This window comes from Salmo salar, chromosome 13 (genome assembly GCF_965601325.2).
Source record: "Salmo salar chromosome 13, fSalSal1, whole genome shotgun sequence".
Lineage (NCBI taxonomy): Eukaryota > Metazoa > Chordata > Actinopteri > Salmoniformes > Salmonidae > Salmo > Salmo salar.
The window spans coordinates 42278501-42295001 of NC_138303.1; the positions used below are offsets into that span (position 1 = coordinate 42278501).

Here is a 16501-nt window from a genome sequence, read left to right on the forward strand (position 1 = left end):
TCCAGTCATTCAGTTTAATAAACTTTTTGTCTTAACAATTGTGCTATTTTATACGTTTGTCACAAATATACTTATTGTCAACATGTTGACTCAAAAATATGTGATCAGTACAGTGTTGCACATCTAGCCAAGCCAAGGGACTCCTGCAGCAAAGTTTAATTGCAACCAACATTGTGTTTCTGACACCTAGCTACCACATAAGTATCATCAATAATCACAGAATGTCTCCAAACATAATATTTGTTTATTCAGTCAAATGTGATTTCCCTGTGTTTTATATATTTCCACACTATGAGGTTGGAATAATACTGTGAAATTGTGAAAATGAGGCGGCAGGTAGCCTAGCGGTTAAGAGTGTTGGACCAGGAACCCGAAAGGTCACTGGTTGAAATTCCTGAGGCGACTAGGTGAAAGATCTGTCGATGTGCCCTTGAGCAAGGTGCTTAAACCGAATTGCTCCTGTAAATTGCTCTGGAGAAGAGCATCTGCTAGATGATAATTCCTTTTAGTGTAAGAACTGTTTGAAAAGACTGCCTGAAATGTCAGCCTGTTTTGGTGGGACGGAGTTTGGCCTGCCTGGTGACATCTCCAGGTGGTAAATTAGTTAATAGACCAATAACAAAGCCAGTTCCAAACCTCTCTGCCAATAACAGCTAGTTCTCAGTTTTCCCTTCCCCAGTCAGACCACTAACAGACAGTCCTATCAACATTCTTGCTTGAGAAACTTGTCTTAGCTAAGAATCTATTTTTGTTTCTTTAAATTGTTTTTAAACAATCACAGTAAGGTACATAAAACAATTAAAACGGCTGCATTGGACCTATAACAGTTCACTAGAATGGATGACCTTTTGAACTTTACTTTCACTTAAGTATGATCATTTATCCTGCAGCCTAATGTAAGAATTGCCTGAGAAAATGTTTGAATGACAACATGTTGGGCCACTTTCACATTAGTGCCAAACTACTTCTGACACCACCTGTCTGACTGCGCTTCACTAAATGTCTGGTATGAGACACCAGGGTCAGATTGAGCAGACCGAGGCATATTGCTTGCACATTATAGGTCAATAAACAACACATGCTCATTCAGTACTTGACTTTAGCCTATGTTGCCACAGAGGAGGAAGAAATCAGTCAATTGTCCCCCTCAGTGTTTTTATAGGCAGTGGGGTTTGTCATATTTGATCTTGTATTCATCCAGTCTTCTCCCTTGTCTTTTTTCCCCCTTTGCCACTTGCTGCGTTTGACAAGGTTTAACCTGAAAAGGTACGCAGTCATAATTGATTGAAAATAAAGTTTAAAGCATAATTATGGTCCTAGAGTCCATATCCTCTAAATCAGGGGTGGGCAACTCCAGTCCTCGGGGGCCTGATTGGTGTCACACTTTTTCTCCATCCCTAGGAAACACAGCTGATTAATCAAATTGCATTCTAAACTGAAGATCATGATTAGGTGATTATTGGAGTCAGGTGTGTGAGCTGGGGCTGGGGCAAAACTGTGATACCAATCAGGCCCTCGAGGATTGGAATTGGCCACCCCTGCTCTAAATCATATTCAAAAGTGGTCAGGAATAGTCTTCAAGGCCTCTTCTGGTTCTCTAGATACGTCCACATTCTACAACAACAATAACACAAATGGAGTCAGTGTTAGATTTGCGGAATCTATTATACTTTTTTTTAAATATTGTGCTTGCAATAAATGTACATGTTTTGTAAAGCTCACCCCAGGTCTCTCTCTGTGCGTGTTGACTGCCTCAACATTTAGGAAAACATGCTCCACTTTACATCCTGTATCAGGAGCGAAAGAGCCATGAGTGAAATTGAAATTATGAAATTATTCATTTGACAACAACTTACCATAGGCCACCGGTGTAAGTTTGAGCACCGTATGAAGAGGACATTTTAGGTATGGCAACTCATCTGTGGAGAGAAAAGGTTGTACATCTTAGACCTAGTCTCTCCTGACAGCCTTGCAACCAGCGCACATGCAAGATTTGGTTCTGGGTGCTGTGATTATCTTTGACCTGACAAGCTTCATTATCTTAAGACAATACCAAATAAACCCATATATTGTTGAACTGTTGTCCAACTGTACCTGCGGTTTTGTCTAGTAAGTAGGCCAGCAGACAACGCATGACAGCTTGGTGACACACAACCAGCACATTCTCCTGTCTCTCCAGCTCCATAATCACTGGCTCCAGACGGTGGACCAGGTCTTCATATGACTGTAGTAGAGAGAGGAAAAATAATCGGACCAACAAAAAATAAGAAATTTTTCCCACTATTGCACCAACCTGAACCATACACTACATTTTCTTTCTTGCCTTTCCAGCTCGGCTTGGCTCAGCATTGTGAATCAACCCAGAGACAGATAATATAGGTATGTTATAGGTAATATCGCTAGGTGTTGTACTAATATCGCTAGGTGTTGTACTAATATCGAAAGATGTATTAAGATCGCTAGGTGTTATACTAAGATCGTTAGGTGTTGTACTAAGATCGCTAGGTGTTGTACTAAGATCGCTAGTGTCACGTCCTGACCAGCAGAGGGAGTAATTGTATTAGTTTTGGTCAGGACGTGGCAGAGGATTTGTGTTTTGTATGTATTTCTATGTTCTGTCTAGTTTAGTTTTTCTATGTTTAGGATTGGGTGTTGGACTCTCAATTGGAGGCAGGTGTTTCTAGTTGCCTCTGATTGAGAGTCCTATATATAGGTGTGTGTTTGGTTTGGTATTTTGTGGGTAGTTGTCTTTAGCACTGCTGTAGTAAGTATAGCCTGTTAAACTGTTGGTCTGTCGTTCTTCGTTTTGTTGTTTTGGTGTTCACTTTATTTAAAATAAATATTCAAGATGAGCATCCACATTCCTGCTGCGGTTTGGATCCTCTCTACCTGAAGACAGCCGTTACAGCTAGGTGTTGTGCTAATATCGATAGATGTATTAAGATCGCTAGATGTTATACTAATATCGATAGGTGTATTAAGATCGCTAGATGTTATACTAATATCGATAGATGTATTAAGATCACTAGATGTTATACTAATATCGATAGATGTATTAAGATCGCTAGGTGTTGTGTTAAGATCGCTAGGTGTTATACTAAGATCGCTAGGGTATGTACAGTACTAAGGTCGCTACAGTATGTCTGAGAGTAATGTACAGTGTATGTATATTTTGTGTGTATTTGGTGAGCAATGCCATGTGTGGTGAATTAAGACGGGTCCTACCTCTCCCTTGGGGTAACGGTAGCGGTACTTGTCCTGGTCTCTCAGTGCAAACTCCTCTGGGTGGTTGTCCTGGATCTCCTCATACGTCAACTCCTCACACACACCCTGACGAGGAACGGACGGTGCAGGGAAGATGTCAATGAGTGGTACAGGCACACACAATGATGAGTAACCTATCCTGAGACCCAAAAACTTCTGTTAGCTCTTCGGGGTAATGCCTTATCTTTAGCTCAGTAGGCTACTACTGTCATAAGCGTCATAAGGATTGGACCAAGGCGCAGCGGGTAAAGTGCTCATCTTCTTAATTTATTAGTAATAACACCTAAACAAAAGAAACAAACGAAACAGTCCCATAAGGTGCACAGACTATACAGGAAATAACCACCCACGACAACCAGCTCCCTCTAATTGGAGGTCCTACCAAAAACCCAACATAGAAATAAAAAAATAGATTTAAACATAGAACCTAAACCAAAAACACCAAAACAAACACCCCCTGCCATACCCTGACCAAACTACAATGACAAATAACCCCTTTTACTGGTCAGGACGTGACAGTAGCCCCCCCCCCCAAAGGTGCAGATCCCGAATGCACCTCAAAATCAAAAACAAAAACCCCACAAAAACAACCCCAAACTTAAAGGGAGGGTGGCCACCGTCAACGACGGTCCCTGTGCTACACCGGCCCCGGGCTGAGGGGCGTCGCTGGAGGCCCCGGGCTGAGGGGCGTCGCTGGAGGCCCCGGGCTGAGGGGCGTCGCTGGAGGCCCCGGGCTGAGGAGTGTCGCTGGAAGCTCCGGGCTGAGGAGCATCGCTAGAGGCCTCCTGCGTGGAGCTGGGACCGGTGTCCCCGGACTGGGGAGACTTACAGGAGATTGGGTGCGGGCACGGGGCACACTGGGCCGTGGAGGCGCACCGGTGGTCTGGAACTCAGGGCTGGCACACCCCGTCCTGGCTGAGTAGTCACTGTAGCCCGGCACGGGCGAACTGTGCTGTGCTGGAGAGTGAGGGCTGCCATGCGTAGAGCAGGCGCAGGGTAAGCTGGACCGAGGAGACGCACTGGTGGCCAGATGAGCTGCACCGGCGCACTTCTCCCTGGCTGCCGGCCAACTCTTGCCCGGCAACGCTGCGGAGCCCTTACTGGCCACACCGGACTGTGCGTGCGTATGGGCGACACCGTGCGCATTTCTGCGTAGCTCGGTGCTCTCCTCGTCACCCGCTCCCCACGGTAAGCACGGGGAGTTGGCTCAGGACTCCACCCTGACTCTGCCCAACTCCCCGTGTGCCCCCCCCAAAAAAATGTTTTTGGGACTGCCTCTCACACTTGCCTTTATACAGCGCCTCATAATAGCGCCGCTCTGCCTTTGCTGCCTCCAGTTCCTCCCTTGGTCGCCGGTACTCCCCAGCCTGCCTCCAGGGTCCCTTTCCGTCTAAGATCTCCTCCCATGTCCACGACTCCAAATATTTCTCCTGCTGCTCCTTCTTCCGCTGCTTGGTCCTTTTTTGGTGGGTGGTTCTGTCAGAGGCGTCGAAAGGGACAGACCAAGGCACAGCGGGTAAAGTGCTCATCTTCTTAATTTATTAGAAATAACACTTAAACAAAAGAAACAAACGACGAAACCGTCCCATAAGGTGCAGAGACTATACAGGAAATAACCACCCACAAAACACAAGTGAAACAAACCTCAACTAAATATGGCCTCCAATTAGAGACAACGACAACCAGCTGCCTCTAATTGGAGGTCCTACCAAAAACCAACATAGAAATAGAAAACTATATTTAAACATAGAAATAGAAAACATAGAACCTAAACCAAAAACACCAAAACAAACACCCCCTGCCACGCCCTGACCAAACTACAATGACAAATAACCCCTTTTACTGGTCAGGACGTGACAACTACATACAGTCTTGTGGTGTACAGGTGACCCAATTGGTCACACATTCACTGTAAACTGTATATACACGTGCAGTACACACTCACATAAAATGTATGCTTAAACTCAGCAGTAAACACTGACTTACTGCATCAATCTCGTTGAGAGCCTTCCACTGCTCATAAGGGATCCCCAGATGCTCTGCAGTCTGGATGGTTCTCTTCATATGACTGGTCCACACCTTCAGATCCTTTATATGCTGGCTCTTGATGAAGGTTCCCAGGGCAGTGGCATACTACAGGGACAGACCATGTTCACAGGGAGTGGGGGGGATTGTTTACATAATAATTTGCTTTATTGTCCATTTTCTTTGCGGATAATTAAATTGTATCTTTGTTCTTTCAACCCAACTCTCTTAGACATATTTTAAATGTCACATGCACCAAGGTTTATGGCTTTTTCTGTCTACATAAGGGTGGGACCAATACGTTGAGTCATTGGGTGGGACAATAGAATTACAATGCATTTGGAAAGTATTCAGACCCCTTGACCTTTTCCACATTGTTACGGTACAGACTTATTCTAAAATGGATTAAATAACAAATGTTCCTCAATCTACACACAATACCCATAATGACAAAGTGAAAATAGGTTGACAAATTATTGCAAATATATTAAAAATAAAAAACAGAAATACCTTATTTACATAAGTATTCAGACCCTTTGCTATGAGACTTGAAATTGAGCTCAGGTGCATCCCGTTTCCATTGATCATACTTGAGATGTTTCTACAACTTGATTGGAGTCCACCTGTGGTAAATTCAATTGATTGAATATGATTTGGAAATTCACACACCTGTCTATATAAGGTCCCACAGTTTACAGTGCAATATCAGAGCAAAAACCAAGCCATGAGGTCGAAGGAATTGTCCGTAGAGCTCCGAGACAGGATTTTTGTTGAGGCACAGATCTGGGGAAGGGTACCAAAAAATGTCTGCAGCATTGAAGGTCCCCAAGAACACAGTGGCCTCCATCATTCTTAAATGGAAGACTCTTCCTAGAACTGTCTGCCCAGCCAAACTGAGATATCGGGGGAGAGGGCCTTGGTCAGGGAGTTGACCAAGAACCCGATGGTCACTCTGACAGAGCTCCAGACTTCCTCTGTGGAGATGGGAGAACCTTCCAGAAGGACATCTCTGCAGCACTACACAAATCAGGTCTTCATGGTAGAGTGGCCAGACAGAAGTCACTCCTCAGTAAAAGGCACATGACAACCCACTTGGAGTTTGCCAAAAGGCACCTAAAGGACTCTCAGACCATGAGAAACAAGATTCTCTGGTTTGATGAAACCAAGATTGAACTCTTTGGCCTGAATGCCAAGCATCACATCTGGAGGAAACCTGGCACTATCCCTACGGTGAAGCATGGCAGGGACTGGGTGACTAATCAGGATCAAGGGAAAGATGAATGGAGCAAAGTACAGAGAGATCCTTGATAAAAACCTGCTCCAGAGAGCTCAGGACCTCAGACTGGGGTGAAGGTTCAACTTCCAACAGGACAACGACCCTAAGCACATAGCCAAGGCAATGCAAGAGTGGCTTCGGGACAAGTCTCTGAATGTCCTTGAGTGGCCCAGCCAGTGTCCGGACTTGAACCCGATCAAACATTTCTGGAGAGACCTGGAAATAGCTGTACAGCGAGGCCCCCCCCCCCCCATCTACTTTACAGAGCTTGAGAGGATCTGCAAAGAAAAATGGGAGAAACTCCCCAAATACAGGTGTGCCAAACTTGTAGCATCATACCCAAGAAGACTCGAGGCTGTAATCGCTGCCAAATATGCTTCAACAAAGTACTGAGTAAAAGGGTCTGAACACTTATGTAAATGAAATATTTCATTTATGTATTTCTTTTTTGCACAAAAAAAAAACTGTTTTTGCTTTGTCATTATTGGGTATGTGTGTATATTGATGAGAGAAAAAAAACATTTAATCAATTTTAGAATAAGGCTGTAACGTAGAAAAAGTGGGAAAACAGAAGGGGTTTGAATACTTTCCGAATGCACTGTATATCTGGATTAAAACAATGATGTCATATTAGTCTCTGGTGACAGCCTTAACATTAGAATGTTAGCTGATTAGGTTCTGGGTGCCGAGATGAATGTCATAAAGACAGAGCCTGTGTGGCCTACTGACCTTATGACCCCTGGGAGAGAGTCCGGAGTCTCCCCCAATGCAACCCAACAGGTTCATATTGCTCTCCCCGTGGCGGCTCAGGTAGATGGAGCGCGGCGTGACGTGGATGTTCATGAGGTAGTAGACTATCCGGCTCTGGATATGGTCCCGCACACAGTTCACCAGGTACCTAGAGCCCACGTTGAAGATTTTGATGTAAGACAGGCGCCTTGGTAGGAGAGATATAGAGAGAGCCACATAGGGAGACAATTATTCTCTAAGACAGGTGCATGACACGATTACATGTAGGGGAAATATAGGGAGACAGAAGAATAGATGGATTTTGTGTTAAGCAAGTATTTTTTTCAGTTTAGTTCTTACTCTTTCTCTAATTCGTGGAGAACAGCTGTTAGCATAAAGCTTGGCCCCAGATTTGTTTGTGGCAAAGACCATACAGGAGTTGGCAAGACAGTACAAACAGATCAGGGACCAGGCTAGTTGGCATAATCTGAGAAGCATCAATGACAGAACTCTACCTGTCTTTCTCATCATCCAGTGGCACATAGGTTTGCTTGTAGCACTCGATACGTTTCAGGAAGTCTGCCAGTGCCTCCTCCTTGTCACAGTTCAGATAGTCTGGGCTGCTCACCTTCACGTCCTGGGACAAAGGTCAATGTCACAGTGTAGAGTTTAAAATCTTAGAAACATAGAGCCCTCTGGTATTTGAGAGTGAAGTTTGAGAGGAGACTTTCTCACCGTAATATTCTGTGCAATGATGTCTGGATCATCACAAATGGACTCCACAAAAAATACCTGTGAGGAAAATTCAGTTGTTCAGAGAAAGTGAGTAGTGTTCATTATTCCATTTTTTTTTTTTTTCTAGAGTTCAAAATTGAGGTTTAATGTATATCACCATCTGAATATGTATTTAGCTGGTGCAGTTGTAGAATAATTGTTTATTAATGATGTATAGTAGCAGTTACAGGACTGCCTGCACCGGAACCTGCCTTATAGCCTTTTTCCTTGGCAAAGCTCACAATGGATACCCTCCTCTCCCGTGTTGTGTTGGTGGCATCAAACACCTGGAGGGAAGAGGACATTCCACTCACTGTTGCAGAACTTTGTGGACTTCTGATGCTAGGAGGAACAGTGGGTACAGTGTATATTTATTTAACCATTATTTAATCTGTAACTCCCATAGTAGTCATAATCCCTTTTTACCCAGGGGGACCTTGGAAGTGTAAAGTATTTGATGTCCAGTGTGTCTGTACAGTATGCGTGAAGTTCAATGCCTTGTCGCCCTGAGTACTGTATGTCTCACTCATATATGAGGTATGGTGTGTGTCTATCGACTGTCAGCTCAGAGGGACAGTTTTAAGTTGTCCTCTTACTCACAGCTACTTGTCCATGTTCCTTCGAGAAGTAGATAACTACATCTTTAAGGGCATTTGAAGCACAGGCCCTGAGAAAGAAAATACAGGGCGAAATCATTGGATTAACAAACCACAGAAAGATAAATCGTACAACACAAAAGGACTTAGCAAATCAATTGTTACATAATACTACACACAAACCACCACAGTCCTAGGGAGCCTTCCTCTGCCCAGGCGTTGCTGATGCATGCCAGATCTTACAATACCTGGACAGGTATTTTATGTATCAGCTAACCACATCATATGTTATAGCAATTAGTCAGTCGATGACGTGGCACGCAAACATTGGTCGATGCAGTAGGAGAACGCTGCTATAGACTGTGTCCGAATTGTCACACCACAAATTTGAGATCAGAATTTTAACAATCACAGTGTAAGAAAGCCTGTTCCTTTAAAGCACTCGGTGATGAAGTCACAGCTATCACAAGCTGGCAGAGTGTTTAGTGCATTACCAAGTGCAGCTCGCCACCTACTACTGTGAACACAAATTTCAGTTTTGGACATTATTTTCTTTCTGACCAATTTATTCATTACTGTGCGTGAGTACAGTCAATAGTATAAGAATATTTTCATCATTATTACAGCATTGTGTGTCTCGTTTTTATGCTAGATACATTTTCGCCTGTAATTGTTAGCTGGTTAGTCTATTGTTGCAAGCTACTTGTATTTTCGTTTCAGTCATTGGATTATTATAACAGATGAGAGTTGTATCTTGTTTGTTATTGCTAAATGAATGTGCCTTATCTTAGTATTGATGCCATTGTATTCATGTTTATTATTTTCAAACCACATCTTGAATGGATAAATTGACATTTAATTGGATAATCACAGCTGAGTGACATGGCACAGAATTGCAAACATTGTTCATCTCCAATCAACATTAAAGAACCCTAAACTGAGGAACTGTCTCTTTCACCATCTCTGTAATAGTGTAATGCCCAATGCAGGAGATGAGAAGCAGGTACAGGGAGTGAACCATTTAATATAGACTGACATGCAACGGAACAAGAACAGCGTCTGGACATAAACACGACAAACAATGCAACTACAGGGAATAACACAGAGGAGCAGACATACATTACCATTCAAAATTTTGGTGTCACTTAGAAATGTCCTTGTTTTTGAAAGAAAAGCACATTCTTTGTCCATTAAAATAACATAAAATTGATCAGAAATACAGTGTAGACATTGTTAATGTTGTAAATGACTGTTGTAGCTGGAAACGGCTGATTTTATATGGAATATCTACATAGGCGTACAGAGGCCCATTATCAGCAACCATCACTCCTGTGTTCCAATGGCACGTTGGGTCCTTAGCTAATCCAAGTTGATCATTTTAAAAGGATAATTGATCATTAGAAAACCCTTTTGGAATTATGTTAGCACGGATGAAAACTGTTGTTCTGATTAAGGAAGCAATAAAACTGGCCTTCTTTAGACTAGTTGAGTATCTGGAGCATCAGCATTTGTGGGTTAAATTACAGGCTCAAAATGGCTAGAAACAAAGAACTTTCTTCTGAAACTATTCTGAGGATCTGGTGACCCATGCCAAATCTTTTCAGTCTCCTGAGGGGGAAAAGGTTTTTTTGTGCCCTCTTCACAACTGTCTTGGTGTGTTTGGACCATGATAGTTTGTTGTCTTGACCCGCTCCACTACAGCCCCGTTGATGTTAATGGGGGCCTTTTTGGCCTGCCTTTTCCTGTAGTCCACGATCAGCTCCTTTGTCTTGCTCACATTGAGGGAGAGGTTGTTGTCCTGGCACCACACGGCCAGTTCTCTGACCTCCTCCCTATAGGCTGTCTCATCGTTGTTGGTGATCAGGCCTACCACAGTTGTGTTGTCCGCAAACTTAATGATGGTGTTGGAGTCATGCCTGGCCACGCAGTCCTGGGTGAACAGGGAGTATAGGAGGGGACTAAGTACACACCCCTGAGGGGCCCCAGTGTTGAGGATCAGTGTGGCAGACGTGTTGTTGCCTTCCCTTACAACCTGGGGAAGGCCCGTCAGGAAATCAAGGATCCAGTTGCAGAGGGAGGTGTTTAGTCCCAGGGTCCTTAGCTTAGTGATGAGCTTCGTGGGCACTATGGTGTTGAACGCTGAGCTGTAGTCAATGAACAGCATTCTCACATAGGTGTTCCTTTTGTCCAGGTGGGAAAGGGTGTGGTGTGCGATTGAGATTGCATCATCTGTGGATCTGTTGGGGTGGTATGTGAATTGGAGTGGGTCTAGGGTATCCAGGAGGATGCTGTTGATGTGAGCCATGACCAGCCTTTTACAGCACTTCATGGCTCCCGAAATGAGTGCTAAATGACGGTAATCATTTAGGCAGGTTACCTTCGCTTCCTTGGGCACAAGGACTATGGTGGTCTGCTTGAAACATGTAGATATTACAGACTCAGTCAGGGAGAGGTTGAAAATCTCAGTGAAGACACTTGCTTTGAGTACACGTCCTGGTAATCCACCTGGCCCGGCGGCTTTGTGAATGTTGACCTGTATAAAGGTCTTGCTCACATCGGCTACCGAGAGCGTTATCACACAGTCATCCAGAACAGCTGGTGCTCTCGTGCATGCTTCAGTTTTGCTGGCCTCAAAGCGAGCATAAAAGGCATTTAGCTTGTCTGCTAGGCTCGCGTCACTGGGCAGCTCGCGTTTGGGTTTCCCTTTGTAATCTGTAATAGTTTGCAAGCCCTGCCACATCCGACGAGCGTCAGAGCCGGTGTGGTAGAATTCAATCTTAATCCTGTATTGACGCTTTGCTTGTTTGATGGTTAGTCTGAGGGCATAGTGGGATTTCTTATAAGCGTCCGGATTAGTTTCCCGCTCCTTGAAAGCGGCAGCTCTAGCTTTTAGCTCAATGCGGATGTTGCCTCTAATCCATGACTTCTGGTTGGGATATGTAGGTACGGTCACTGTGGGGACGACGTCATCGATGCACTTATTGATGAAGCCAATGACTGAGGTGGTTTACTCAATGCCATTGGATCAATCCCGGAACATATTCCAGTCTGTGCTAGCAAAACAGTCCTGTAGCGTAGCATCCGCGTCATCTGACCACTTCCTTATTGAGCGAGTCACTGGTACTTCCTGCTTTAGTTTTTGTTTGTAAGCAGGAATCAGTAGGATATAATTATGGTTAGATTTGCCAAATGGAGGGCAGGGGAGAGCTTTGTATGCATCTCTGTGTGTGGAGTAATGGTGGTCTAGAGTTTTTTTTCCTCTGGTTGCACATGTGCCTACTGGTAAAAATGTGGTAAAACTGATTTAAGTTTCCCTGCATTAAAGTCCCTGGCCATTAGGAGCACCACTTCTGGGTGAGCATTTTCTTGTTTGCTTATGGCCTTATAGAGTTGGTTGAGTGCGGTTTTAGTGCCAGCATCGGTCTGTGGTGGTAAAATAGACGGCTATGAATAATATAGATGAGAACTCTCTTGGTAGATAGCGTGGTCTACAGCTTATCAAAATGTACTCTAATTCAGGTGAGCAACACCGAGACTTCTTTAATATTAGACATCGCTCACCAGCTGTTATTGACAAAAAGACACACAACCCCACCCCTCGTCTTACCAGGCGTAGCTTCTCTGTTCTGCCGGTGCATGGAAAATCCCGCCAGCTCTATATTATCCGTGTCGTTGTTCAGCCACGACTTGGTGAAACATAAGATATTACAGTTCTTAATGTCCCGTTGGTAGGATAATTGTAAGTCATCAATTTTATTTTCCAATGATTTCATGTTAGCAAGTAGAATGGATGGCAGTGAGAGTTTACTCGCTCGCCACAGATTCTCAGAAAACAGCCCGATCTGCGTCCTCTTTTCCTCCGTCTTTTCTTTGGGCAAGTTCCCGGAAGAGCAGTATATCCTTCTTGTTGGACTCGTTAAAGGAAAAAGCTTCTTCCACTTTCTGGTGAGTAATCACTGTTCTGATGTCCAGAAGTTCTTTTCGGTAGCAGAAACATTATGTACAAAATAAGTACAAAAATAAGTTGCAAAAAAACCAAAAGAGCACAATTGGTTAGGAGCATATGAAACGTCAGCCATCCTCTTCGGCGCCAATTTAAACAGCGGCTCCTTTACACACCCCTGGTGTTGGTTCCCCGGCATGTTAAATTAACACTTAGTTAAATTAACACACTTTTAGAGTTGATGCTGTTAAACTTTCTCAGTGTTATGGTATTTTTTTGCTAGTGAATGTGTTTGAATTAAAAGTAAACCCTTTATGACCATATATTATACATTTCATAAGGCCTTTAGTTATGGCCTTAGTTATCCTCAACATTATAGCCTTCCCTGTGGCTCAGTTGGTAGAGCACGGTGTTTGCAATGCCAGCATGGTGTGTGCAACGCCAGGGTTGTGGGTTCGATTCCCACGGGGCCCAGTACAAAAAAAAATGCATGAAATTGCATGAAATGTATGTCACACAGATAAGAGCGTCTGCTAAATGACTAAAATGTAAATGTCAAATTGTGGTCTGAAAATCCTGGCTCACGTGCCACATCAGACATGCAAGTCACAATACACTGGTTTGTGAAGTGATTAGTCATTCCTATCAAAATCCAGCCAGAGGGAGGATGTTCAACAATTGGAATATTTTATCACCCACGACCTGCATTCAAAATGGCTGCTATGGTGAAGGACTTGACAAGACTACCCAACCCATCTAAACTGGAACAACCATCTCGATAACAATAAGTCCAACCCCTACAAATTGTATTTCCCAAAGATTGGAAAGCAGCTGTGGTCATCCTCCTCTTCAAAGGGTGGGATACTCTTGACCCAAACTGCTACAGACCTATATCTATCCTACCCTGCCTTTCTAAGGTCTTCGAAAGCCAAGTTAACAAACAGATCACCGACCATTTCGAATCCCACCGTACCTTCTCCGCTATGCAATCTGGTTTCAGAGCTGGTCATGGGTGCACCTCAGCCACGCTCAAGGTCCTAAACGATATCTTAACCGCCATCGATTAGAAACAGTACTGTGCAGCCGTATTCATTGACCTGGCCAAGGCTTTCAACTCTGTCAATCACCACATCCTCATCGGCAGACTCAACAGCCTTGGTTTCTCAAATGATTGCCTCGACTGGTTCACCAACTACTTCTCCGACAGAGTTCAGTGTGTCAAATCTGAGGGCCTGTTGTCCGGGCCTCTGGCAGTCTCTATGGGGGTGCCACAGGGTTCAATTCTTGGGCCGACTCTCTTCTCTGTATACATCAATGATGTCGCTCTTGCTGCTGGTGAGTCTCTGATCCACCTCTACGCAGACGACACCATTCTGTATACTTCTGGCCCATCTTTGGACACTGTGTTAACAACCCTCCAGACGAGCTTCAATGCCATACAACTCTCCTTCCGTGGCCTACAACTGCTCTTAAATACAAGTAAAACTAAATGCATGCTCTTCAACCGATCGCTGCCTGCACCTGCCCGCCTGTCCAGCATCACTACTCTGGACGGTTCTGACTTAGAATATGTGGACAACTACAAATACCTGGGTGTCTGGTTAGACTGTAAACTCTTACCGATCCTCGACTTTGGCGATGTCATTTACAAAATAGCCTCCAATACCCTACTCAACAAATTGGATGCAGTCTATCACAGTGCCATCTGTTTTGTCACCAAAGTCCCATATACTACCCACCACTGTGACCTGTACGCTCTCGTTGGCTGGCCATCGCTTCATACTCGTCGCCAAACCCACTGGCTCCAGGTCATCTACAAGACCCTGCTAGGTAAAGTCCCGCCTTATCTCTGCTTGCTGGTCACCATAGCTACACCCACCCGTAGCACGCGTTCCAGCAGGTATATCTCACTTGTCACCCCCAAAGCCAATTCCTCGTTTGGCCGCCTCTCCTTCCAGTTCTCTGCTGCCAATGACTGGAACGAACTACAAAAATCTCTGAAACTGGAAACACTTATATCCCTCACTAGCTTTAAGCACCAGCTGTCAGAGCAGCTCACAGATCACTGCACCTGTACATAGCCCATCTAGATCTAGCCCAAACAACTACGTCTTCCCCTACTGTATTTATTTTGCTCCTTTGCACCCCAGTATTTCTACTTTGCACACTCATCTACTGTCAAATCTACCATTCCAGTGTTTTAATTGCTATATTGTATTTACTTCGCCACCATGGCCAATTTATTGCCTTTACCTCCCTTATCTCACCTCATTTGCTCACATTGTATATAGACTTATTTTTCTACTGTATTATTGACTGTATGTTTGTTTTACTCCATGTGTAACTCTGTGTTGTTATATGTGTCAAACTGCTTTGCTTAATCTTGGCCAGGTCGCAGTTGTAAATGAGAACTTGTTCTCAACTTGCCTACCTGGTTAAATAAAGGTGAAATAAAAATAAAATAAATAAAGTATTGTTTAATATCAATTAATAAATCAATGTGCATGAGGAAGCACAGATATTAAAACAAATTGTTATAAGAATCAACCTGCAACAAAGCATGCTGGGAAATATGATAATGAAGACCCTCCCATTTGTTTTTCACAAAGATTTTTTTTATTTAACCTTTATTTAACTAGGCAAGTCAGTTAAGAACAAATTCTTATTTATAATGACGGCCTAGGAACAGTGGGTAACTGCCTTGTTCAGGGGCAGAACAACAGATTTTGACCTTGCCAGCTTGGGGATTCGATCCACTAGCCTTTCGGTTACTGGCGCTCCAACGCTCTAACCAGTTGGCTCGTTAACAGAAATGAACTTAACACAGTCAAGTAATAACACCATGCAGTGTTGATTCCACTGTGATTGAAATAACACTTCATTTATTCACCACATGTGGTGTCAATTTCAATCCCCCTGGTGTTAACCCCACTAGAATCAACACTCAGATAGCACTCACAACAATGTTTACCACAACACCGAGATTTGAACACTTGCAAATTTGCTGTGCACCCTTTTCCCTATATACTGTTGTGCAGTGCTACTTTGACAATACTTGCGAATCTGCATGGCCTCCTCATTGTCCGGTCTGAAGAACTCAAAGCTCTTGTAGCTCTGGACTGCTTCCCTGCGATACTGGCCCAAGTTGAAGACTAGACGATAGATGATAGACAATAGGGGCCGCAGAGCGAAAGACCATCAACTCCAGTCCTCAGTGATGTGCATGGGCACTCAAGCACACCTCAGATCATTGAACTTGGCTAGTGTGTGTAAACTGACCTTTTGTGGGAACCCCTATCCAGTTGAGATAGCGGGTGAGCTTCTTGGATATGTATGTCTTCCCCCTGGCAGGCAGTCCAACCATCACAATCAGAGTTGGGGAATTGGTGAACTGGGGCACGGAGGCTGGGGAAAAACAAGACAAACACCATAGGAATCTATTGTACATGCCTGGTGGGTAAATAGAGGGGTTATCTATGAACACTTTGACAATGGCACAACTCAATGGTGGGAGTAAACACTACATTCAAGTGTGTGTGTGTGTGTGTGTGTGTGTGTTCGCAAACATAATGCTCACCATCTCATCAAGAGAGGGGGCACCAGGGGACAGATAGCTAAAATATCAGCTAACCAGGGCACACCCATCAGATCTGCTCCCGAGTGGTGCAGCGGTCTAAGGCACTGCATCTCAGTGCTAGAGGTGTCACTACATACCCTGGTTTGATTCCAGGCTGTATCACAACCGGCCGTGATTGGGAGTCACATAGGGCGGCGCATAATTGGTCCAGCGTCGTCCGGGTTAGGGTTTGGCCGTCATTGTAAATAAGAATTTGTTCATAACTGACTTGCCTAGTTAAATAAAGGTTAAATAAATAATAAAAAAATACAAGATCT

At 44.0% G+C, this 16501-nt stretch overlaps 1 protein-coding gene across 4 annotated transcripts in view; it reads right to left on the reverse strand.

Moving 5' to 3' along the window:
• Positions 1-226: 226 nt before the first annotated feature.
• Positions 227-16501, reverse strand: part of LOC106567104 (6-phosphofructo-2-kinase/fructose-2,6-bisphosphatase) — a 31834-nt gene continuing 15559 nt past the window's right edge. For 2 of the 4 annotated variants that reach the window (XM_014136000.3, XM_014135999.3), the window contains exons 2-14: positions 15887-16012; positions 15663-15759; positions 8669-8735; positions 8281-8355; positions 8030-8086; positions 7810-7931; positions 7295-7502; positions 5251-5397; positions 3226-3330; positions 2095-2224; positions 1857-1919; positions 1723-1787; positions 227-1614 (exon numbers count right to left, since the gene is read on the reverse strand). In XM_014136000.3, the coding sequence (XP_013991475.3) occupies positions 1555-1614; positions 1723-1787; positions 1857-1919; positions 2095-2224; positions 3226-3330; positions 5251-5397; positions 7295-7502; positions 7810-7931; positions 8030-8086; positions 8281-8355; positions 8669-8735; positions 15663-15759; positions 15887-16012 (1322 nt within the window). In that variant the 3' untranslated portion in view covers positions 227-1554. The other 2 variants (XM_014136001.3, XM_045693267.2) reach the window with 2 other exon arrangements.